The 24,423-nt window shown below is 53.2% G+C and overlaps 3 protein-coding genes across 9 annotated transcripts; 2 read left to right on the forward strand and 1 right to left on the reverse strand.

The window, feature by feature from the left end:
- Nucleotides 1-1,797: 1,797 nt before the first annotated feature.
- Nucleotides 1,798-8,281, forward strand: CALR (calreticulin). Its single transcript, XM_045380150.3, has 9 exons — nt 1,798-1,959; nt 2,321-2,422; nt 2,615-2,818; nt 3,241-3,335; nt 3,428-3,637; nt 3,725-3,838; nt 3,928-4,071; nt 7,331-7,423; nt 7,501-8,281. Exons 1-9 carry the CDS (start codon nt 1,869-1,871, stop codon nt 7,699-7,701), a joined length of 1,254 nt encoding a protein of 417 aa, XP_045236085.1. The 5' UTR covers nt 1,798-1,868; the 3' UTR covers nt 7,702-8,281.
- A 1,196-nt stretch (nt 8,282-9,477) lies between these two features.
- On the forward strand, nt 9,478-17,208 carry RAD23A (RAD23 homolog A, nucleotide excision repair protein). Of its 7 annotated transcripts, none has more exons than XR_012428451.1 (10): nt 9,478-9,636; nt 11,437-11,598; nt 11,759-11,940; nt 12,077-12,132; nt 12,266-12,393; nt 12,661-12,739; nt 12,858-12,988; nt 13,079-13,263; nt 16,251-16,415; nt 16,498-17,208. XR_012428451.1 is itself a non-coding variant. In XM_005588173.4 (10 exons), exons 1-10 carry the CDS (start codon nt 9,565-9,567, stop codon nt 16,609-16,611), a joined length of 1,197 nt encoding a protein of 398 aa, XP_005588230.1. In that variant the 5' UTR covers nt 9,478-9,564; the 3' UTR covers nt 16,612-17,208. The 7 variants fall into 7 exon arrangements, 5 of the variants coding, with proteins under 5 accessions (XP_005588230.1, XP_005588231.1, XP_005588232.1 ...); XM_005588173.4 differs by having other exon boundaries at nt 12,855-12,988; nt 13,159-13,263; XM_005588174.4 differs by having other exon boundaries at nt 13,159-13,263.
- Nucleotides 17,209-17,722: 514 nt separating this feature from the next.
- GADD45GIP1 (GADD45G interacting protein 1) lies at nt 17,723-20,718 on the reverse strand. The gene is made up of 2 exons (XM_005588179.4): nt 20,358-20,718; nt 17,723-18,097 (listed from the first exon to the last, which is right to left on the reverse strand). Exons 1-2 carry the CDS (start codon nt 20,705-20,707, stop codon nt 17,773-17,775), a joined length of 675 nt encoding a protein of 224 aa, XP_005588236.3. The 5' UTR covers nt 20,708-20,718; the 3' UTR covers nt 17,723-17,772.
- Between the last annotated feature and the right edge of the window lie 3,705 nt (nt 20,719-24,423).

The following is a 24,423-nucleotide window of genomic DNA, read 5'->3' on the forward strand; positions in this document are numbered from 1 at the left end:
CCCACAGGTGCCTGACACAGGAACAGGAGGAAGGGTCAGCCAGAGGCCTGGGATGGTCCTCGGGATCCTCATTGAGGGGACCAGACTAGGCAATACTGAATACTACCTAGAGGAAGGGGTAGAACCCCAACTTCCCAATTCATTCTCCCCCTTCTTTTTTTTCGAGATGGAGTCTTGCTCTATCACCTGGGCTGGTGGCCTGGAGTGGTGTGATCTCGGCTCACTGCAATCTCTGGCTCCCAGGTTTCAAGTGATTCTCCCACCTCAGCCTCCTGAGTATTGGGATTACAGGCACCCACCACCACGCCCAGCTAATTTTTTTTTTTTTTTAGTGGAGACGAGTTTTCGCCTTGTTGGCCAGGCTGCTCTCGAACTTATGACCTCAAATGATCCGCCTGCCTCGGCCTCCCCAAGTGCTGGGTTTACAGGCGTGAGCCACCGCGCCCGGCCACCATTTCTTTTTCTTTTCTTAACCAAAGACCCTTGCCAAGTCATTCCCCCACTCCACTTTGTTTTCCTTTTCATTTTTTCCTTCCTCCCTTTTCTGAGTCACAACCATTAGCCAGGAAGCACCCCCTCCTCACCCTCTTTCCTGGATCCCCCTCATTCCCTCCTTCCATAGTCCACTCCCGTGTTCCCAGGTCCAGGGCTTATTTGCCCAGAGTTTGGAAAACCCCCAGATCTCCTTTCTACAGCGTGGGGGCAGGGTACTGGTGCCAGTCACGTGCCTCTGGCTTCAGAAGACTCCAGACTGGGGTGGGGTGGGGGGGTCCTGCCCATCTCCCTAGCACCTTATCTTCGCTACCATCTGTGTCTTTTTTCCCTCCCCAAACGGAACCCCCTGCCCTCTCGCCTATAGTCGTTTAATTGCAAAAGCCAGGCCGTTTGTGGGAGACCACAGACAGCGACCTCCTTCATTTACCGGTTGAGACGAGAGTAAAGGGGCTGCTGCAATCTGGGTAATAACCCTATCCCCACCCCAGGAGTCACAGTCACATCGTTAAGTCTTCCTCCCCTCTTGTCCCAGGCCAGCTTTAAAAACGTTAACAGCATTTCTGCTGGGTAGCACCTGGCCAGGGTCACCCCCTCTGTCTGCTCAGGAACGTCTGTCACTTCAGAGAGGTTAAGTGACTTGCCCCAGTCACACAGCAGCAGTCTGATAGGCTGCCAGGGCCCTAGGGGCAGAATGAGGAGAGGGCTGGCATTCTTCCCACTGGCCCGCGTGGCTGTAGCACCGGGGTGCAGCGTAGCCCCAGGGCCCCAACCCATGAGCTCTCTCCTATCCTGGGCGGGGGTTGGGGAGCAGCAGTGGGGTGCTGGTTCCCAAATGCAAGATAAGAACTGGCTAGGAAAGCCTTGCCCAGCCCCTCCACCTAGAGGGAACGGGAGGAAGAGAAGCTGAGGCGGGGTCCCGATCCCGCGTGGAAACACCTGCGCTCCCGCGGGTTCTTTAAACGCTCAGATGGGGAACGACGCGCACGGGCAAGGGCGGTCTTAGGTTCAGGTCTGGTCACATGACCTGGCCTGAGGGGCTCGCGGCCCCCACCCCACCAGTGGGCGTCCCCCACAACGCGTGGTCGACCATCATTGGTCAGTGGTGAGGCCAATAGAAATCGGCCATCTGGGAACCCAGCGTTCCGAGGCGCAGCCTAACCTAGTGAACTGACGAAGGTCCAATGGAAAGAGACGGCCGTGGGCGCAGGCCAATGATAAAGTGTCAGGGGCGGGCCCAAGGGCTGGGTCAGGTTGGTTTGAGAGGCGGGTGGGTATAAAAATGCAAGGCGGGCGGCGGCGTCCGTCCGTACTGCAGAGCCGCCGCCGGAGGGTCGTTTTAAAGGGCCCGCGCGCCGCCGCCCCCTCGGCCCGCCATGCTGCTATCCGTGCCGCTGCTGCTCGGCCTCCTCGGCTTGGCCGCCGCCGAGCCCGCCGTCTACTTCAAGGAGCAGTTTCTGGACGGAGGTAACGCCTGGTCCCACCTCGAGGCCGTCCCGGCGACGCGGCCGGCCCCCCATCTCGGATCTGCGTCGTCGCCCGTAATTACCGCTTAGAGGGCCAACACAGTGGTCCCCGGCGACTGGAGCTGCGGGCGATCCCTCTTCTGCGTCCCTGGGGAACGCGGAAGGCGTAGCGGCCTCCCGCGGCGGGAGTTAGGGTTCGCCCGAGGATCGCTGAAGGCACCCGACGTGTCAACTAGAGGTTGGGGTGGGGAGAGTCGGGGATCTCCTTCCCTGTCCCCAGCAGCTTGTGGTTCTCCGCAGATACTTGGTGTGGGGGGGATTAGCAGAGCCGCGCTGACCTAACTCTCTAACCCCCCACTTAGACGGGTGGACTTCCCGCTGGATCGAATCCAAACACAAGTCAGATTTTGGCAAATTCGTCCTCAGTTCCGGCAAGTTCTACGGTGACGAGGAGAAAGATAAAGGTAAGAGCTTAGGAGTGGGTGCTCAGATCCGCGAGGACTTCCTGGCAGAAGTCCTTGTCCGCACATACACAGCCGGGACAGTCCCCTAGGAGCAGGGCAGGTGGAGGAAGTGGGGGAGTCGTCTGTATCGTCTAAATCGAGGATCCTCGCGGGTCAGGACCCAACGGTGACCACACTACCGTCCCGTCTCAGGTTTGCAGACAAGCCAGGATGCACGCTTTTATGCTCTGTCGGCCAGTTTCGAGCCTTTCAGCAACAAAGGCCAGACGCTGGTGGTGCAGTTCACGGTGAAACATGAGCAGAACATCGACTGTGGGGGCGGTTATGTGAAGCTGTTTCCTAATAGTTTGGACCAGACGGACATGCACGGAGACTCAGAATACAACATCATGTTTGGTGAGGGGCTGCTTCCTGGTGCTGACCTCTGTCCCATTAGTTGGAGGGAGACCCAGACCCCATTGACTTTCTTAATAGTTATGATTGTCTTTGGAAGGGGCGCTAAAATAATTAAGTCACAGCAACAATTTATTGCGTTATGATCGCAGATCTAGGCTGTTAATTAATTTGTGTCATTGTATATAGTTATTTCCCAATCTTACAAATGAGGATGTTGAGTTCTAGAGCACTGATTTTTTTTTTTTAATTTAAACTTAAGGCTTCACCCACAACCCATTCAGGACAGAATCAGGGTCTGAGTTTCTCTTTTCAGCCTTGACAGACCCGAGTTTAGGAACCAGGTCTTCCTTTTGTAAAGAGGGGTGAGGAACTCGAAATGGTGGGTAGTCTCTGACTTTTAACTGGATCTGCTTCACACCTAGGTCCTGATATCTGTGGCCCCGGCACCAAGAAGGTTCACGTCATCTTCAACTACAAGGGCAAAAACGTGCTGATCAACAAGGACATCCGTTGCAAGGTGTGCCTGGGGGTGGTGGCAAATGGGTGTCATGGGGAGGTTCAGAGGTCAGCCTGATTGAGGGGGGGCTGCTCACCTTCTTCCTTCTTCAGGATGACGAGTTTACACACCTGTACACACTGATTGTGCGGCCAGACAACACTTATGAGGTGAAGATTGACAACAGCCAGGTGGAGTCGGGCTCCTTGGAAGACGATTGGGACTTCCTGCCACCCAAGAAGATAAAGGATCCTGATGCTTCAAAACCTGAAGACTGGGATGAGCGGGCCAAGATCGATGATCCCACAGACTCCAAGCCTGAGGTTGGTGTTTGGGTGGGGGCTCTGCTCTCCACATTGGAGGGTGTGAGGACATTTGGGCCAACTCTGACCTCTTCATCTATCCTCCAGGACTGGGACAAGCCCGAGCATATCCCTGACCCCGATGCTAAGAAACCCGAGGACTGGGATGAAGAGATGGATGGAGAGTGGGAACCCCCAGTGATTCAGAACCCTGAGTACAAGGTGAGTTTGGGGCTCTGAGCAGGGCTGGGGCTCACAGTGGGGAGTGCACCAACCTTACTCACCCTCTAGTTCCCTTCTTCCTTCTGCAGGGTGAGTGGAAGCCCCGGCAGATCGACAACCCAGATTACAAGGGCACTTGGATCCACCCAGAAATTGACAATCCCGAGTACTCTCCTGATCCCAGTATCTATGCCTATGATAACTTTGGTGTGCTGGGCCTGGACCTCTGGCAGGTGAGACTTGGAGGAAAAAGGAGGATCCCTGGGGTACCTCAAGTGCATAAGATCACCCAAGGGGAAAGTGACAGGATACGATCACACCCCAGGCGGGTCTGACTCAAAAATGGTACTTTTTGTAAACAGTACTTCCTGGTCTGTCCCTGTGGAGTCCTCACAGCAATGCTTTTGAGGTTGTACTTCTTGTGAACTAAGTACTTCCCCAAGTACTTTTATGCAAATCAACTTCTTTAAATACCCCCAAAGAACTAGAAGGTGGTCAGGTAACCCACTTAGTTAGCTGGGGCTGGGCACAGTGGCTCACCCTTATAATCACAGTACTTTGGGAGACTGAGGCAGGAGGATTGCTTGAGGCCAAGAGTTAGACAACCTTGCTTGGCAACGTAGTGAGGAGACCCTATCTCTACAATTTTTTTTTTTTTTTTTGAGACGGAGTCTCACTCTGTCCCCCTTGCTGGAGTGCAGTGGCCGGATCTCAGCTCACTGCAAGCTCCGCCTCCCGGGTTCAGGCCATTCTCCTGCCTCAGCCTCCCGAGTAGCTGGGACTACAGGTGCCCGCCACCTCGCCCGGCTAGTTTTTTTGTATTTTTTAGTAGAGACGGGGTTTCACTGTGTTAGCCAGGATGGTCTCGATCTCCTGACCTCGTGATCCACCCGTCTCGGCCTCCCAAAGTGCTGGGATTACAGGCTTGAGCCACCGCTTTGAGACGCAGTTTCACTCTTGTTGCTGAGGCTCGAGTGCAATGGCACGATCTCAGCTCACTGCAACCTTCGCCTCCTGGGTTCAAGCGATTCTCCTGCCTCAGCCTCCCCAGTAACTGGGATTACAGGCATGTGCCACTATGGATGCCAGGCTAATTTGTTTGTTTTTTGTTTTTGAGACCAAGTCTTGCTCTGTCGCCCAGGCTGGAGTGCAGTGGTGCGATCTCAGCTCACTGCAAGCTCCGCCTCCCAGGTTTACGGCATTCTCCTGTCTCAGCCTCCCGAGTAGCTGGGACTACAGGCGCCTGCCACCACGCCTGGCTGATTTTTTTTTTTTTTTTTTTTTTTTGAGACGGAGTCTCGCTCTGTCGCCCGTGCTGGAGTGCAGTGGCCGGATCTCAGCTCACTGCAAGCTCCGCCCCCCGGGTTCCCGCCATTCTCCTGCCTCAGCCTCCCGAGTAGCTGGGACTACAGGCGCCGCCACCACGCCCGGCTAGTTTTTTTGTATTTTTTTTTTTAGTAGAGACGGGGTTTCACCGTGTTAGCCAGGATGGTCTCGATCTCCTAACCTCGTGATCCGCCCGTCTCGGCCTCCCAAAGTGCTGGGATTACAGGCTTGAGCCACCGCGCCCGGCCGATTTTTTTTTTTTTTTTTTTTTTTTTTTTTAAGTAGAGACGTGGTTTCACCATGTTAGCCAGGATGGTCTCAATCTCCTGACCTCATAATCCACCGGCCTCAGCCTCCCAAAGTGCTGGGATTACAGGCATGAACCACCGTACCCAGCCTTTTTTTTTTTTTTTTTTTGGTAGAGACAGGGCTTCACCATGTTGCCAAGATTGGTCTCGAACTCCTGGCCTCAGGTGATCTGCCCGCCTCGGCCTCCCAAAGTGCTGGGATTACACGGGTTGAGCCACTGTGCCTAGCCTCTACAAAAACTTTAAAAATTAGCCAGATGTCCTGCATACCTGTAGTCCAAGCTACCAAGGAAGGAGGATGATACTTGAACCTGGGGCATCGAGGCTGCAGTGAGCCATGATCATGTCACTGCACTCCAGCCTGGGTGACAGAGTGAGACCCTGTTTCAAAAAAAGCTGGGGCTGAATTTTTGTCTTTTTTGGTCACTGAAATACCTTCTGTGCCCAAGACATTTCTTGGCATTTAGTAGGTACCTGAAAAATACCTGAATATAAGAGAGTGAGAAACAGAAGAAACAGGTGCAGAGAACTGAAGTCAGTAGCCCAAGGTCATGGGGACAGGAAACCACAAAGCTGGGGTTTGAACCCGGGCAGTACAACACCTGAGTCGCTCCATCCTTTTTTTTTTTTTTTAAATATAAAGACAGAGTCTTGCTCTGTCACCCAGGTTGGAGTGCAGTGGCTTGATCTCGGCTTACTGTAGTCTCTGCCTTCCAGGTTCAAGTGATTCTCAGGCCTCAGCCTCTCGAACAGCTGGAATTACAGGCATGTGCCACAGCGCTGCGTTTTTTTTTTTTTTTGAGATGGAATTTCACTCTTGTTGCCCAGCCTGGAGTGCAATGATGCAATCTTGACTCACCACAACCTCCGCCTCCCAGGTTCAAGCGATTCTCCTGCCTCAGCCTCCTGAGTAGCTGGAATTACAGGCATACCAGGCATGTGCCACCACAGACACCGGGCTTTTTTTTTTTAGTGGAGACAGGGTTTCACTATGTTGCCCAGGTTGGTCTTGAACTCCTGGCCTCAAGTGATCTGCTCACCATGGCCTCCCAAAGTGCTGGGATTACAGGCGTGAGCCTGTGCCTGGCCATCTCTCCATCTTTTTTTGAGATGGAGTCTCTCTCTGTCGCCCAGGCTGGAGTGCAGTTGCCCGATCTCCGCTCACTGCAAACTCCGCCTCCTGGGTTCACGCCATTCTCCTCCCTCAGCCTCCCGAGTAGCTGGGACTACAGGCGCCCACCACCACGCCCGGCTAATTTTTTGTATTTTTAGTAGAGACGGGGTTTCTTTTTTTTTTTTTTTTTTTTTTGAGACAGAGTCTCGCTCTGTCGCCCGGGCTGGAGTGCAGTGGCCGGATCTCAGCTCACTGCAAGCTCCGCCTCCCGGGTTCACGCCATTCTCCTGCCTCAGCCTCCCGAGTAGCTGGGACTACAGGCGCCCACCACCGCGCCCGGCTAATTTTTTGTATTTTTTAGTAGAGACGGGGTTTCACTGTGTTAACCAGGATGGTCTCGATCTCCTGACCTCGTGATCCGCCCGTCTCGGCCTCCCAAAGTGCTGGGATTACAGGCTTGAGCCACCGCGCCCGGCCGAGACGGGGTTTCACCGTGTTAGCCAGGATGGTCTCGATCTCCTGACCTTGTGAACCACCCGCCTTGGCCTCTGGGTGAGGATTACAGGTGTGAGCCACCGTGCCCGGACTCTCCATCTTTTTAACTGCAATGTCAGCAGCGTTCCTTGTCTTCTCTGCAGATGCAGGCAGCAGGGTATAGTGGTTATAGGAACACAGGTGGAAACCCTGTCCAAAGGAAGGGCTATCGGGTGTCACCTCTGACCATCCTTCCCATTCATCCTCCAGGTCAAGTCTGGCACCATCTTTGACAACTTCCTTATCACCAACGATGAGGCATACGCCGAGGAGTTTGGCAATGAGACGTGGGGCGTGACAAAGGTGAGTCCTGGTCCTGATGTGGGGGGCGGGCAGGGAAGGCAGGGTGCAAGGCCCTGAGGTGTGTGCTCTGCCTGCAGGCAGCAGAGAAACAAATGAAGGACAAACAGGACGAGGAGCAGAGGCTTAAGGAGGAGGAAGAAGACAAGAAGCGCAAAGAGGAGGAGGAGGCAGAAGACAAGGAGGACGATGAGGACAAAGATGAGGATGAGGAGGATGAGGAGGACAAGGAGGAAGATGAGGAGGAAGATGTCCCCGGCCAGGCCAAGGATGAGCTGTAGAGAGGCCTGCCTCCAGGGCTGGACTGAGGCCTGAGCGCTCCTGCCGCAGAGCTGGCCGCGCCAAATAATGTCTCTGTGAGACTCGAGAACTTTCATTTTTTTCCAGGCTGGTTCGGATTTGGGGTGGATTTTGGTTTTGTCCCCTCCTCCACTGTTCCCCCCCGCCCCCCACCTTTTTTTTTTTTTTTTTTTTTAACTGGTGTTTTATCTTTGATTCTCCTTCAGCCCTCACCCCTGGTTCTCATCTTTCTTGATCAACATCTTTTCTTGCCTCTGTCCCCTTCTCTCACCATATCTCTTAGCTCCCCTCCAACCTGGGGGGCAGTGGTGTGGAGAAGCTGCAGGCCTGAAATTTCATCTGCTCTCCTTCCTGGAGCCCAGAGGGGGGCAGGAGAAGGGGGTGGTGTCTCTAATCCCCCAGCACTGAGGAAGAATGGGGCTCTTCTCATTTCACCCCGCCCTTTCTCCCCTGCCCCCAGGACTGGGCCATTTCTGGGTGGGGCAGTGGGTCCCAGATTGGCTCACACTGAGAATGTAAGAACTACAAACAAAATTTCTATTAAATTAAGTTTTGTGTCTCCCTCCTGTGTCTCCTTTTGGGGAAAGACAGACTTCAGGAAACCCAGCAGTGGTCTTTTTGGGGGTGGGGAGGGTTTCCAGTATATCTCCTTTTTCAGCTGTTGCTAGAGAGGTTACTGACTGTTCCACAAGATTCCAGGGACCCGTATTTACCCCATAACCCTCAAAACCAACGGGGGAATGACTGTTGCTGCCGTAAATACTCCACATATTAATTTACTGAATCCTTGAACCTAACTGGTAAGTTTTGGTTCTGTTTATTGGTTTTATTTTTAAGATAGACTGTTGCTCTGTTACCCAGGCTGGCCTACAATGGCTTAATCTGGTTTACCCTGCCTCTTAAACTGGCCTTCTTCATGCTTCTATTCCTTTGGGGTCCTGTGGCTCAGCCCAACCCCTCTGGGATGCCTCTAGGACTGGCAGATCCAAGGGAGAATTCTGTTTTTAATGTCGTGAGGCTTTGAAAGTTAACATCTTTAAATACTTTTGGGGTCAGATTGGGGATAGTACAACAAAGTACTCCTGGCGGGAGACCCAGGAATTAAAATAGTAGGTTCATTCCAAAAATCCGGATCCCTAAAGAATGAATGAGGCTACAAAATGGCACCTTGCCCCTGCTACCAATGTAAGGTTTTTTTCCTCTGCTTGGTGGCCTTTCAGGTATTTCTAGTCTTGAGTAACTTCCACTTTGCCCTATCTGCCAGAATAAAACTCGGGGCCAGGTGCAGTGGCTCGTGCCTGTAATCCCAGCACTTTGCCAGGCCGAGGCGGGCGGATCACCTGAGGTCAGGAGGTGGAAACCAGCCTGGCCAACATGGTGAAACCCTGACTCTATTAAGAATGCAAAAATTATCAGGGCATGGTGGGGGTTCCCTGTAATCCCAGCTACTCGGGAGGCTGAGGCAGGAGAACTGCAGGAACCCGGGAGGCAGAGGTTGCAGTGAGCCGAGATCGCGCCATTGCACTCCCGTGACGTCACCGCTAACGGGCATGGCGTCACTTTGGAGATCTCGTGTGCTGGCAGAATGAGAAGCCCCGTCCCCGCCCACGCCCACAACGCGGAGTTTAGTCTGCGCATGCCTCGCTCGACACCGCGCTCGTGCGCATGCCCATAAAGGCCAAGGAGGGTGCGCACAGGTCACGTGCGCCGGTGGTCAGCGCGCGCATCGCCTGCCCCGGAAGTGGTCGGCGCGCGGCGCGGCGCGCCTGGGAGCTAAGATGGCGGCGGCGTGAGTTGCATGTTGTGTGAGGATCCAGGGGCCGCCGCGTCGCTCGGGCCCCGCCATGGCCGTCACCATCACGCTGAAAACGCTGCAGCAGCAGACCTTCAAGATCCGCATGGAGCCTGACGAGACGGTGCGGGCCAGGCCAGAGCCCGGGGGCGGGAGTGACGGGTGCCGGGGATGGGGTGGGGGCGGGGAGACTAGGATCCCAACGGGAGGGGCAGGGAGGACGGCGCGGGTCGGCCCTGTCCAGACCCCCGACCTGCCCGACTTTCCTGGACCCCCCGATGGTCTTTAGCCCAGTCCCCAGCGGATCGGGCGGCGCTCCTGGGCCGGTCTCCGGGCGAGGCCCCACCCCCGGGCCTCTGGCCAGGTCCCGGCTCCAATGTCAGCGCTCTCGCGGGGCGCGGGAGTCACAGGCTCGGAGGCCTGGGCAGGCCAAGCTCTCCAGGACTGGGCTCCACGTTCTCAGCTTTGCAGGCTTCTCCTGGGGACACTGGTGGTGGAATCTAGGAGTAATGACCAGGAGATAACGAGTAGTGACGACAACAACGATGTTAATGATAATAAAGGGATCTCAGTCTTTATAATTTTGGTGGTCCGTGTTTGTTGGGCGTTTATTTTTTATCAGTCATCGAGTGTTTTAGTGTTGTTTTACTGCTCTGCAGAACGGGCTTGTCATTGAGGACCTCTGACCATTTTACAGATGTGGAAACCTTGGGGTTAAGGAACTTTGTCACAGTCACACATGTAATGTCAGAGCTGGGATTCACATTCGGTTCTGCCTCGTGTGAGCGTCCACTATATAAATATTATGCTGCCTTTTTAGTCAAAAATAGAATTAGGACCTAATTCAAACATAATGACTATTGGGTACTTGGCACTTTTTGCACAGTGAGGGAGACATTGAAGTCCACTTTTTGTAGAAAAGGAAACACACATTTTTTGATCAGCTCAACGGTTTGGCTTTGGGCAAGTTAACCTCTCTGTGCCTCCGTTTTCTCAAAATATCAAATGAACCTGTCGCCTGCTGGCTTCCGCCTGTAATCCCAGCACTTAGGGAGGCAGAGGCAAGAGGAGCGCTTGAGCCTGGGAATTCAAGATCATCCTGGCAACACAGTGAGACCCCATTCTCTACAAAAAGAAGAAACAAAAATAAATAAAAGGAGGTCAATTAAATGTATTTCATAGGAGGCTTAAAAGGTATGCCACATACACACTTACAGTAGCACTATTGGCCAGGCATGGTGCCTCATGCCTCTGTAATCCTAATGATTTGGGAGGCGTAGGCAGGAGGATTGCTTGAGGCCAGAAGTTTGAGACCAGCCAGCCTAACATAAGGAGACTCTTATCTACAAAAATAAATTTTTTTAAAATTAGCCTGGTGTGGTGGTGTGCACCTTTAGTCCTAGCTACTCCCGAGGCTGGGTGAGAGTACCACTTGAGCCCAGGAGTTTGAGGCTACAGTGAGCTGTGGTCGTGCCACTTCAATCCAGTGTGGGCAACAGTGAGATCCTGTCTTTTAAAAAAGAAATATCACTGTGAACTATTAGTCACTGTTATTGTCCAAGATACAGTGTAGAGTGGGGGACTGTCCCCTTTATTCTGTTATCATACTTTATGCCACCTGAAATTAACATTTTCTTCACATTAGTGTTCTCTCATTGAGAGCAGGGACTTGTGTTATGTTCTGTGCTGTGGCCTCCATGTCTAAAACAGCACCTGGCACGTAATAGGTGTTTAGTATAAATAAATACTGTGTTGAATGGCATGATGATTGAATGAATTCTTATCTAGCATGCTTTAGATGCTGAGAAAGCTTAAAAATTCCAGCATGCTTGCCTCTCTGCCATCAGGGCTTGCAGCTTCTCCGTCCTAAACTAGAAGAGAGAATCTTGGGGTCTCCAGTGACTGTCTGTACTACTTCTTCTAGGTGAAGGTGCTAAAGGAGAAGATAGAAGCTGAGAAGGGTCGTGATGCTTTCCCCGTGGCTGGACAGAAACTCATCTATGCCGGCAAGATCTTGAGCGATGATGTCCCTATCAGGGACTATCGCATCGATGAGAAGAACTTTGTGGTCGTCATGGTGACCAAGGTGGGTGACGTGTGCTGGCTGGGAGGGACGAGCAGGGGAGCTGGCAAAGAGCCTGTGTGCCCAGGAGAGATTAGCCATGAACAGGGCGGGGCCACAGCGGAGCGGGTTGTTGGGTCTGATAGGGTTGCTGATGCCAGCTCCCTTTTTCTTGCTGTTGCAGACCAAAGCCGGCCAGGGTACCTCAGCACCCCCAGAGGCCTCACCTACAGCTGCCCCAGAGTCCTCTACATCCTTCCCGCCTGCCCCCACCTCAGGCATGTCCCATCCCCAACCTGCCGCCAGAGAGGACAAGAGCCCATCAGAGGAATCCGCCCCTACGACGTCCCCAGAGTCTGTGTCAGGGTAAGGCGGGGCAGCAGTCCCAGCTTGGGCCCTGTCTTCCTAGCACATTCCAGTGTCCACATAAGTGGCCCACACACCTGGAGGGAGGGCAAGCCGCCAGAAGCCAGGGTCCGATTTCTCTCTCTTGAATTTGCAGCTCTGTTCCCTCTTCAGGTAGCAGCGGGCGAGAGGAAGACGCGGCCTCCACGCTAGGTGGGTGGGTGGTCCCCAGGGCAGAGGCGACTGGGTGCCCCAGCCATCAGCTGGGCCTTGTCTGGGTGCGGGAGGGCCTGGGAGCTGCCCTTTCCTCTTCCTGGTGACCCAGGCTTTTCTGCTCCCTCCACAGTGACGGGCTCTGAGTATGAGACGATGCTGACGGAGATCATGTCCATGGGCTATGAGCGGGAGCGGGTCGTGGCCGCCCTGAGAGCCAGCTACAACAACCCCCACCGAGCCGTGGAGTATCTGCTCACGGTGAGGTGGGGCTGCTGCCTCCTGGGAAGGCCTTGAGGGTGTATACGGGCCTCACTGCCCTGATGGGCGGTTGGGAAGGCAAAACCTGCCCTGAAGAGCCTTTGGGTAGTGATTCTAGCCACTAAAGGCTTCCCACAGGAGGCTGGATGTGAGTGGTGGGTGGGCCTCTGGAGGGCAGGGCCGAGGCCTCATCTGTGTCCAGCCAGGGCATGGAGGAGGGTGGCAGCAGGAGGTCTGTGCATTAGAACTAAACAGGACCCCTGACAGGGAATTCCTGGGAGCCCCGAGCCGGAACACGGTTCTGTCCAGGAGAGCCAGGTATCCGAGCAGCCGGCCACGGAAGCAGGTGGGTGTGCACGTGCTGCATCTGCCCTTCAGGTACCTGACTCACATCACACTCCACCCCGCAGTGCTCCTAGGAGCCCGGCATGGTGTCTGACTGCACCCCTTCCTACTATCAGCAGGAGAGAACCCCCTGGAGTTCCTGCGGGACCAGCCCCAGTTCCAGAACATGCGGCAGGTGATTCAGCAGAACCCTGCGCTGCTGCCCGCTCTGCTCCAGCAGCTGGGCCAGGAGAACCCTCAGCTTTTGCAGGTGTGATCCCAAGGGCAGAGGGAGCCATGGCAGCCACCATTTTTGTTCCCTGTGGGCACCAGAGTCCATAACATGTAGGAATTGTTCTAGGCCTGGAAAGCAGGACTAAGCACATGCTTCCCCCACGCCCCCATGCTTCCTGTGACCTGTTGATCCCCACGGTTTCTCAGTCTTCCCAACCATCTTGTGAGATGTGGGTGCTGTCAACATCACCTCCCACAGAAGAAGACACCAGAAGCTTAGAGCAGCCTGTCATCCCCAGGGTCATACAACTGGTAATGTATGTGTCTGCCTGCTGCCTCAGGGTCCTGGGCTGGGGCTCTGGCTCTGGCTCCACATACAGATGGTGCTGCGTAAATGTCTGTAAGGTGGCATGACATCACCCAGGACAGCTGTGCCCCAGTTGGCTCTGGGATGACTCTGCTCTGTGAGGCTCCACCTTGCCCTTGAAGGTTCACAGGAAGAGTGGGGGAGTGACCCCCCAGCTGCAAGCAGGTTCCTCTGGGTCCTTGGTGAAGTGCCTACCGGTCTTGGCTCAGGACCCTGCTGTCTGCCCATTCTCCTCACTTCTCAGTCCTTTGCCGGCTCCTCCTGCTCGATCCTGTTCTTCATCTGCACTCAGCCCTCCCTCATAATGTCCTGGGGCCTTCAGTCTGTATGGGAACCCCCACATCTATGTAGCCAGCCCAGGCCTCTCTGAATGCCACACTCCATGGCTGGCTTAATCTCTCCATCAAAGTGCTCTCTAGACTAGACTTCTAAGACTTAGAACAGACCTCCTCAGTCCTCCCCAATCTCTGCAAGGACTAGCCTGGGGTTGCTTCAGCCCCAGGCCCTGGGGACCTGCTGGGGTCCATCCCTCGTCCTGTCTGCTCTTCCCACTCAGCGCCTCCTGCACTCCAGCTCCCTGGCAGCCTCTTCCTGGGCCTCTGCCACTGCACAGTCCCGCAGTCCACTTTCCATCATGAGGCAGATAACTGAAAAGCACTTTCTGCTTTAATGCGAAAATGGTCAAATGTAGACAATAGTAGAGTTGCATGAAAGCTTCCAGATACCCAGGCAGGGCACAGTGGCTCGTGCCTGTAATCCCAGCAGTTTGGGAGACTAAGGCAGGCGGACTACTTGGTCAGGAGTTTTAGATCAGCCTGGTCAACATGGCAAAAACCTGTCTCTACTATAAGTAGAAAAAGTAACTGAGCATGGTGGCAGGCCACTGTAGTCCCAGCTACTCGGGAGGCAGAGGCATGAGACGTGCTTGAACCCAGGAGGCAGAAATTCCAGTAAACTGAGATTGCCCCACTGCACTCCAGCCTGGGTGACAGAGTGAGACTGTCTCAAAAAGAACAGAAACAAAGGCCGGGCACAGTGGCTCACGCCTGTAATCCCAGCACTTTGGGAGGCAGAGGCGGGTGGATCACGAGGTCAGGAGATTGAGACCATTCTGGCTAACATGGTAAAACCCCGTCTCTACTAAAAATACAAAAAATTAGCCGGGTGTGGTGGCGGGCGCCTGTAGTCCCAGCTATTGGAGAGGCTGAGGCAGGAGAACACCGTGAACCTGGTAGGCAGTGCTTGCTGTGAGCCGAGATCGCGCCACTGCACTCCAGCCTGGGCAGCAGAGCGAGACTCCGTCTCAAAAAAAAAAAAAAAACAGAAACAAAAATGAACAAACGAACTTCCAGATACCTAAACCCAACACCCAGATGAGTTCACTTTTTTTGGTTTGGTGGCTGGTGGGTGGGAATAGAGACACAGTCTATGTTGTCCAGGCTGGTTTTGAACTCCTGGGCCCAAACAGTCCCTCCTGCCTTGCCTCCCAAATTATTGAGGTTACAGGTGTGAGCCACCACACCCAGCCAAGTTTACCTTTCTAAAAGATCCACAGACCACGTCTTTTCCCCTGTAACTGTCACCATCGTGGCTTCCCCCTGCTCTAGAAAATGGGTCTGACTTGGGCCTTCCTCTCTGGTGTCATTGTCTGCTTCCTCCCCCTTCCCTTTTTCGCTCTGTTTTTTTGTTGTTGTTTGTTTTTGAGATGGAGTTTTGCTCTTGTTGTCCAGGCTGGAGTGCAGTGGCACAATCTCGGCTCACTGCGACCTCCACCGCCTCGGTTCAAAAGATTCTCCTGCCTCAGCCGCTGGAGTAGCTGGGATTACAGGCTTGTGCCACCATGCCCTGCTAATTTTGTATTTTTAGTAGAGACGGCGTTTCTCCATGTTGGTCAGGCTGCTCTCAAACTCCTGACCTCAGGTGATCCGCCTGCCTCAGCCTCCCAAAGTACTGGGATTGCAGGCGTGAGGCACTGTGCCCAGCCACATTCACTCTGTTCTTGCTTCTGTTTCTGAGACTTCCCAGATGCATCCACCCTGGGCCTTTGCACTTGCTCTTTGCTTTACCTGGGGGAAACCTTCTGCATCCCCTATACTGCAGGCCTGTCCTCCAGCCCTCGTCTGCAGTTCCTTCCTAGCCAGACACCTGCAGTTGTCTGGTTCATTTATTGGCTCACTTACTTACTATTTTTGAGACTTTGTCGCCTAGGCTGGAGTGCAGTGGCGCTATCTCAGCTCCCTGCAACCTCTGCCTCCCAGGTTCAAGTGATTTTCCTACCTTAGCCTTAGCCGTCTTGAGTAGCTGGGATTACAGGCACGTGCTATCACACCCAGCTGATTTTTGTATTTTTAGTAGAGATGGGGTTTTACCATGTTGGCCAGGCTGGTCTCCAACTCCAGGCTGGTCTCAAATCACCTCAAGTGATTACTGGTGTGAACTACTGCACCCAGCCTATTTGTCTATTTATTTATTCAAGACAGGGTCTTGCTCTGTTGCCCAGGCTGGAGTTCAGTGGCTTACTGCAGCCTCCGCCTCCTGGGTTCAGTCTCATGCCTCAGCCTGCCAACTAGCTGGGATTACAGGCGTCTGCCACCACACCTGGCTACTTTTTGTATTTTTAGTAGAGATGGGGGGTTCACCACGTTGGCCAGACTGGTCTCGAACTCCTGACCTCCAGTGATCTTGACCTGCCTCTGCCTCTTAAAGTGCTAGGATTACAGGTGTGAGCCACCACGCCTGGCCTATTTCTTGGCTCACTTAAAAGCCCATCATCAGCTCCTCCAGGGCAGGGCTTGTGTTGACTGCTATGTTGTGTTTGGCCAGAATAGGCTCCTCTGGATATTTGCCTGACTGAATGAAAAAGCAAGGGCTCTGATGACCTGGGGAGAGGAGGGGCTGTGAATTACCTTCCCTTCCCCACCCTCTCCTGCAGCAAATCAGCCGGCACCAGGAGCAGTTCATCCAGATGCTGAACGAGCCCCCTGGGGAGCTGGCGGACATCTCAGATGTGGAGGGGGAGGTGGGCGCCATAGGAGAGGAGGCCCCGCAGATGAACTACATCCAGGTGACGCCGCAGGAGAAGGAAGCTATAGAGAGGGTAAGAGGCCTGGCTGAGGGGTGACTGCGGGTGGGCAGGACCCCTACCCTCTGCTGCTCACACTTAACCCATCTTCCCACAGTTGAAGGCCCTAGGCTTCCCAGAGAGCCTGGTCATCCAGGCCTATTTCGCGTGTGAAAAAAATGAGAACTTGGCTGCCAACTTCCTCCTGAGTCAGAACTTTGATGACGAGTGATGCCAGGAAGCCAGGCCACCCAAGCCCTCACCCTACCCCTACTCCATGAAAGTTTTATAAAAGAAAAATATATATATATTCATGTTTATTTAAGAAATGGAAAAAAAAATCAAAAACCTTAAAAAAAAAAAAAAAGCAAACAGTCCAGCTTCCTGTCCTCCTAAAGTGGCCCCTGTTCCCATCTCGGTCTGAGAAGACCCGGGCCAGACAGCTGTCCCCCCATCCTCCTCCCCAGCCCAGCCTGCTCAGAGAAGCTGGCAGGACTGGGAGGCGACAGATGGGCCCCTCTTGGCCTCTGTCCCAGCTCCCTGCGGCCAGATGGAAAGGCGGCTGCTTGCCTCTCCATCCTCCGAAGAACCCGAGGACCCCTCCCCACCCCATCTTCTTCTAGGATGAGAGGAAGCTGGAGCCCCAAACTTTGCCCAAATCTTTCCATCTGGGGCAAGCCCTAAAAGGCCCAAGGCCCTCTCCCCAGTCTGGCTTTGGCCTCCAGCCTGGAGAAGGGCTAACATCAGCTCAGTGTCAAGGCCACCCCCACCCCAGAACAGAACCGTGTCTCTGATAAAGGTTTTGAAGTGAATAAAGTTTTAAAAACCAGCCCTATGGTCTGTACCTGCTGGGGCTCCCCGCGCCTGCCTGTCTGGGTTTGGGGGCTGGCTGGGCACAGGCAGGCATGGTGACGGGTGCCGGGAAGGGGGAGAGGAGTCTGTGAGACCCTGCAGATTGAGGCTCCCAGTGTCTCCTCCCCCAGTGTGCCATTTCCAGGCAGTGGACCCCAGCCCAACCTTGCAAAGACTGCTGCTCCCCAGCCCCCACCATCATCACCACAGTCTGTTTTGGCTATACTCCCCCCTCCTGCACCAGCCCTGTAATTGGCTAATTACTGGAGATGAATGTTGGTAAACAGAAGCCGCCTTCTCTTCTGCCATCTGCTTCTCCATTATTTGCCCATTGCACCCCCCTTTTCCTCCCCCTGAAGCTCCAGTTAGTCAGCAGGGCCTAGAGTCCCTGTCCCCTTTTGAGTAGAGCCAAGTGGGGGATTCCCCAGCCCTTAAGTATTGAAGGAGGAACCAGGGGACCCAGAGAGGCACACCTTGAGAGGACACAGATCTCTTCAGGGGTACTGCCAAGTAGCAGGCTTTATTGGGAAGGGACAAAGCCTCAGGAGCTGGGTGCCCCAGAGGCTGCTGGGTCCTGAGCTGCAGCTGCAGCTGCAGCCAATGCAGCAGCTCGCGCCTCCTGCTTCTGTCTTTGTTTTTCCTCCTTGAGGCGCTTGCGCTCCTTCTTCTCTAGGTCCTGGAGCAGCTCCTGGAAGCGGGCACTCTTTGGGTCCACTTGGTAGCCCAGGAGCTCCTGGGCCTCAGCCTGCAGTCGGGCCCTCCTCTCCTTGTCAGCCTGGGCCTTCTCCCAGCGCTCCCGCTGCTGCTGCCGCCAGTTCACAATCATCTGTGGCATCTTGGCCATGCACTCTGCGATGTGCTGCTCCCTGCAGGGGAGGGAGAGTGGGCTGTGACACTGGCACTCAGCCAGGGCAGAGCCCACCCACCTATATCTCACCGATAGGCCTTTGCCTACAGGCCTGCCTCCTCAACTCCCCCTGTAGATGAACTGTCAGGAAAAGCCCTTGACAAGTGAAGAACAGGAAGAGATGAGAAAGTTACTTGTGCATGAATTTGATCACAAGGGTGTGTCAAGCCCCAGTAAACCCCAGGTGCCAAAGCCAAATCAACATTTCACTGAGCTGCCTATGAGCAAGCCAAGTGCCACTCCCATGGGTAATTTCACACCTCTATTCCACAGACACTGCTGAGCATCTCCTGTACAGAGGCCAGGCCCAATTCTAGGCACAGGAGTGAAAGCAAGAAAGACATTTCCCACCAATCCTTGAGTTTGTAGCTACCAGTCACAGCCCCATTTTTTTTAAGTTCAGGAGTACAAGTGCAGGTTTGTTACACAGGTAAACTTGTGCCATGGGGGTTTTTTTGTACAGATTTATTTCATCACCCAGGTATTAAACCTAGTACGCAGAGGTCATTTTTCCTGATCCTCTCCCTCCACCCTCCAAAAAGCCCTAGTGTGTGTTGTTCCCCTCTGTGTGTCCATGCATTCCCATCATTTAGCTCCCACTTATAAGTGAGAACACGTTGTATTTGGTTTTCTGTTCCTGTGTTTGCTAAGGATCACAGTCTCAAGCTCCTGTCATGTCCCTACAAAGGACATGATCTCGTTTTTTGTGACAGCCTCATTTAAGGATTCGAAAAGTGAAGAATTAAGCCCTATAACGGTCATCTGGCTGAGGAGGGGCAGAAACTGGAGTCCCTGCTCCATGGTTCCCTGTCTGGGTGATCAGACACATGGCTTCACCAAGCCTCAGTTTCCTCATCTCCAAAATTAGGGCAATCCCTTCTTCCTCTTAAGGCTGTTGGGAAAACAAGAAGGTTAAACACCAGGAACACACTCGACCTACCCGCTTCACCCTCCAGGATGTGGCATTATCTATAAGAGATGCCCCTGGTCTGGTCGGACGCTGTAGCTCACGCCTGTAATCCCAGCGCTTTGGGAGGCCGAGGTGGGTGGATCACCTGAGGTCAGGAGTTCAAGATCAGCCTGGCCAATATGGTGAAACTCCATCTCTACTAAAAATACGAAAAATGAGCCGGGCGTCGTGGCAGGTGCCTGTAATCCCAGCTACTCGGGAGGCTGAAGCAGGAGAATCGCTTGAGCCCTGGAGGCGGAGGTTGCAGTGAGCTGAGACGGCACTCCAGCCTGGGCAACAAGAGCAAAACTCTGCCTCAAAAAAAAAAAAAAAAAAAAGATGCCCCTGGTCCTTCAGAGCTGCCTCTGTATCCGACCTCTGCCCTTGGTTCCAGGACCCATCACCTTCCTGCCAGCAACTTTCCCCAGCCACACTGACCTCCTGGCTGTTCTTTAAGGCAACATCCTATCTCAGGGCATTTGCCCCAGCTGTTCCCTTTACCAGGAACTCTTTACCCAAGAGATCACCCCATAGCTAAGTCTGGTTATTCAGGGCTTTGCTTAAACATCACTTCAGAGAGGCCTGAGGCTTCCCAAACCAAAGCCGCCCTCAGGCACGCACTCTTCACTCTTTTACCTTCCTAATAGTCCGCTGTCGCCATCTGATATTAAGGGCCCTTTGGGGGCCTGCCTCGGCCTCCCAAATAGCTGGGATTACAGGCATGAGCCACCGCGCCCAGCCTAGGACAGGGTCTTGCACAAGGTATGCGCTCGGTAAATACTTGGTGATGATGGCTGGACGCGTTGGCTCACGCCTGTAATCCCAGCACTTTGGGAGTCTGAGGCGGGTGGATCACTTGAAGTACGGAGTGACCTGGCCAACACGGTGGAACCCCGTCTCTACTAAAAATTACAAAAATTAGCCGGGCGTGGTGGTGCACGCCTGTAATCCCAGCTACACGGGAGGCTAAGGCGGGAGAACCGCTTGAACCCGGGAGGCGGAGGTTGCAGTGAGCCGAGATCTTGCCACTGCACTCCAGCCTGGGCAACAGAGCGAGACTGTCTCAAAAAAAAAAAAAAAAAAAAGACTTGCTGATGAATGACTAAATAGACTGTTATTCTGAGTTTGTTTTGCGGCCAGGTGAGCGAATATATAAATCTACAACATACAGATGCTACGACGTGACCCCGATGGGGTAGGCACGGCTTGGGGACCAGTTGGCCCACGGGGCACAGAGGGCAGCCCCGCGCATCTGCCTGCACGCACGCACCTCTCCTGACGCTTCTGCTCTTCGGCCAGATGCTTCACCCGCAGCGACTCCTGCATGGTCGCCAGGCTCGGGTACCATTCGCGTTCTTCGGCCTCCAGCTCCCTCAGCTGCTCCGGCGACGGCCACAACGAACCGGGGGCCACCCCGGAGGCGGCGCCGTAACGCGCGAACTGCTTAGCCGCGTAGCGCGGTCCCAGCTGCCACCGCTGGGTCAGGAGGTCCTCGGGGTCTGGCCACCAGGGTCCCGGCTCGCGGCGCGGGGGCGGCCGCGCCCGGTAGCCACGAGAACCCGGGGCCAGGGTCACCGTCAGTCCTAGCAGGCTGCGTGCCTGTCGCACGGACGCCGCCATCTTGGCTGTGCGGGGTCCTTGCAGGCCCGCCGGGCTGTCCACGCCCGTTGCCTGAGCGCGAGGCCCGGTGTGGGCCAGGGCAGGGAGAGGGGTGTCCCTGCTGCCTCAGTTCCGGGGAAGACGGCCAAGGGAGTGGTGTGGATTTTATACGTTTCCACGTACAGCTTTAAATTTTAGTTAAGCAGTTACTTAGTCATTTTTTATTTTCACTTTTTTCCCTCTCCTTTCTGCACACTGACACTTAAAAATATATATTTTTAGCCGGGCGCGGTGGCTCACGCCTGTAATCCCAGCACTCTGGGAGGCCAAGGCGGGCGGAATACCTGAGGTCGCGAGTTTGAGACCAGCCTCTTTTTTTTTGTTTTTTCTTTTTTGAGACAGAGTCTCGCTCTGCCGCTCAGGCTGGAGTGCAATGGCGCGATCTCGGGTCATTGTCACCTCCGCCTCCCGGGAAGAGAGGAGAAACCCCGTCTCTACTGAAAATACAAAATTAGCTGGGCGTGGTGGCCCATGCCTGTAGTCCCAGCTACTCAGGAGGCTGAGGCAGGAGAATCGCTTGAACCCTGGGGACGGAGGTTGCGGTGAGCCGAGATCACGCCATTGCATTCCAGCCTGGGTAACAGGAGCGAAACTCCATCTAAAATAAATAAATAAATAAATAAATAAATAAATAAATAAATAAATATGTATATGCTCACCTGGTTGCAAATATATGCAGTGTTCAATGTTCTTTGGGTAAAAATCGTATTTTTAATTTTACTTTTATACATTTAAACTAGCATTTATTAGGCTGGGCTCGGTGGCTCCCGCCTGTAATCCCAGTGCTTTGGGAGGCTGAGGTGGGCGGATCACTTGAGGTCAGGAGTTGGAGACCAGCCTGACCAACATGGCAAAACCTCATCTCTACTAAAAATACAAAAATTAGCTGGGCATGGTGGTGGGCGCCTGTAATCCCAACTATTCAGGAGGCTGAGGCAGGAGAATCGCTTGAACCAGGGAGGCGGAGGTTGCAGTGACCTGAGATGGTGCCATTGCACTCTAGCCTGGGTGACAGAGTGAGACTGTCTAAAACAAACAAACAACCCACTAGTATTTATTATTTTTTTTATGTAAATGTACCCGGATGCGGTGGTTCACACCTGTAATCCTAGCACTTTGGGAGGCTGAGGCAGGCATCACTTGAGGTCAGGAGTTCGAGACCAGCCTGGCTAACATGATGAAACCCTGTCTCTACTAAAAATACAAAAATTATCTGGGCCTGGTGGTGCACACCTGTAATCCCAGCTACTCGGAAGGCTAAGGCAGGAGAATTGCTTGAACCCAGGAGGCGGAGGTTGCAGTGAACTGAGATTACACCACTGCTCTCTAGTCTGGGCAACAGAGTGAGACTCTGTCTCATAATAAATAAATAAATAAATAAATAAATAAATAAATAATTCTGTCACGTGCTGTGACATGGATGAACCTTGAGGACATTAGGCTAAGTGAAAGAAGCCAGTCACAAAACGATAAATATTGTATGATCCCACTTATATGAGGTAACTAGAGTAGTCAAATTCAGAGAGACAGAAAGTACATTAGGAGTTCCAGGGGTTGGGGGTGGAGGAGTGGGAGTTATTGCTTATAATGTATAATATATTTTATGTTGTAAAATATACAAAATAAAAAGAATTTGTGTTTTGTTTTGAGTCAAGAGTCTCGCTCTGTCTCCCACGTGAGAGTGGCGCAATGTTGGCTCACTGCAACCTCTGCCTCCCAGATTTAAGGGATTTTCGAGCCTATGCCTGCTAAGTAGTTGGGACCACAGGCGCAAGCCACCAAACCTGGTTGATTTTCGTATTTTACTGGAAACGAGGTTTCACCATGTTGGCCAGGCTGGTCTCAAACTCCTGACCTTAAGTGATCTGACCACTTCAGCCTCCCAAAGTGCTGGGATTACAGGTGTGAGCCACCATGCCCGGCCAAATGTTGTTGTTGTTTTTGTTTTTTGTTTTTTTTGGAAACGTAGTCTCACTCTGTCACCCAGGCTGGAGTGCAGTGGTGCGATCTCAGCTCACTGCAAGCTCCGCCTCCCAGGTTCACACCATTCTCCTGCCTCAGCCTCCCGAGTAGCTGGGACTACAGGCACCTGCCAACACGCCCGGCTAATTTTTTTGTATTTTTAGTAGAGATGGGGTTTCACCGTGTTGCCAGGATGGTCTCGATCTGACCTCGTGATCTGCCCGCCTTGGCCTCCCAAAGTGCTGGGATTACAGGCGTGAGCCACCGCGCCCGGCCTGTTGTTTTTAATCACACACATGCACACCTTCACTGCCCCCACAAAAAATAATTGCAGTTTTCTCAAGACATGAATATTCATAACAATACCACGTATATATGTCATTCCCAAGCTGGAAATAGCTCATACCCAATGTCCATCTGAAGTAGAATGGACAGCTAAATTATGCTGTTTCAGCCAATGGAATACTACACAGGAATGAAAGAGCAGATATTACATCTTCTCACAGCAAGATGGATGATTCTTTTTTTTTTTTTTTTGAGAGGGAGTTTCACTCTTGTTGCCCAGGCTGGAGTACAGTGGAACAATCTCGGCTCACCGCAACCTCCGCCTACCGGGTTCTAGTGATTCTCCTGTCTCAGCCTTCTGAGTAGCTGGGATTACAGGCACCCAACACTATGCCTGGCTAACTTTTCGTATTTTTAGTAGAGACGGGGTTTCACCATGTTGGCCAGGCTGGTCTCAAACCCCTGACCTCAGGTGATCCGCCTGCCTTGGCCTCCCAAAGGGCTGGGATTACAGGCGTGAGCCACTGTACTTGGCCTGGATGATTCTTATAAGCATAATGTGCAACAAAGGAAGCAGGACCTATATGATCGCTTTTAAAATTTTATTTTATTTTTTTGAGACAGGGTCTTGCGCTGTTGCCCAGGCTAGAGTGCCCTGGCTCAGTCATAGCTCACTGCAGCCTTGAATTCCTGGGCTCAAGCGATCCTCCCGCCTCAGTCTCTCGAGTAGCAAGACTACAGGCATGAAACACTACTCCCACCTACATTTTAAATTTTTTTGTAGAGACGGGGTTTCTCTGTTACCCAGGTTGGTCTTGAACTCCTGGGCTCCCCTCCTCTCTTCTCACCTCCCCTCCCCTCCTTTCTTGACAGGGTCTCACTGTTGCCCAGGCTGGAGTACACTGGCATGATCACTGCAGCCTCAATCTCCTGGTATCAAGTGGTCCTCCCACCTCAGGCTCCTGAGTAGCTGGAACTGCAGGCAGTCACCATCAAGCCTGGCTAATTTTTGTATTCTTTGTACAGATCGAGTCTCAATATGTTGCCCAGGGTGGTCCTGAATCTTGGGGCCCAAGTTATCCTCCCACCTTGGCCTCCCGAAGTGTTGGGATTACAGGTATAAGCTACTATGCCTGACCTCAGAAGTTTTTCATCTTGCAAACCTGTAACACTGTATCCATCAAACACTCACTCCCCAGTTTCCCTTTCGCCCAGTCCCTGGCAGTCACTATTCTCCTTTGTTTCTATGAATTTGACTACTCTAGGTACCTCATATTAAGTGGAATCATACGTTACTTGTCCTTTTGTAACTGGCTTGTTTTTTAAGACAGAGTCTTGCTCTTTTGCCCAGGCTGAAGTGCAGTGGCACGATCATAACTGGCTGCAGCATCGACCACCTGGACTCAAGTGATCCTCCAATCTCAGTCTTT

Source organism: Macaca fascicularis, chromosome 19 (assembly GCF_037993035.2).
Source record: "Macaca fascicularis isolate 582-1 chromosome 19, T2T-MFA8v1.1".
Lineage (NCBI taxonomy): Eukaryota > Metazoa > Chordata > Mammalia > Primates > Cercopithecidae > Macaca > Macaca fascicularis.

What these genes read in the sequence shown, in the direction of transcription:
- CALR (XM_045380150.3), top strand. Translation starts at nt 1,869, where the DNA reads ATGCTGCTATCCGTGCCGCTGCTGCTCGGCCTCCTCGGCTTGGCCGCC. An exon ending in CCACAGACTCCAAGCCTGAG is followed by an intron (nt 3,638 to 3,724) that starts GTTGGTGTTTGG and finishes TCTATCCTCCAG; the next exon opens with GACTGGGACAAGCCCGAGCA. An exon ending in TTCAGAACCCTGAGTACAAG is followed by an intron (nt 3,839 to 3,927) that starts GTGAGTTTGGGG and finishes TTCCTTCTGCAG; the next exon opens with GGTGAGTGGAAGCCCCGGCA.
- RAD23A (XM_005588173.4), top strand. Translation starts at nt 9,565, where the DNA reads ATGGCCGTCACCATCACGCTGAAAACGCTGCAGCAGCAGACCTTCAAG. An exon ending in TCCCCAGAGTCTGTGTCAGG is followed by an intron (nt 11,941 to 12,076) that starts GTAAGGCGGGGC and finishes TTGAATTTGCAG; the next exon opens with CTCTGTTCCCTCTTCAGGTA. An exon ending in AGAAGGAAGCTATAGAGAGG is followed by an intron (nt 16,416 to 16,497) that starts GTAAGAGGCCTG and finishes ATCTTCCCACAG; the next exon opens with TTGAAGGCCCTAGGCTTCCC.
- GADD45GIP1 (XM_005588179.4), bottom strand. Translation starts at nt 20,707, where the DNA reads ATGGCGGCGTCCGTGCGACAGGCACGCAGCCTGCTAGGACTGACGGTG. An exon ending in GAGCAGAAGCGTCAGGAGAG is followed by an intron (nt 18,098 to 20,357) that starts GTGCGTGCGTGC and finishes CCTCCCCTGCAG; the next exon opens with GGAGCAGCACATCGCAGAGT.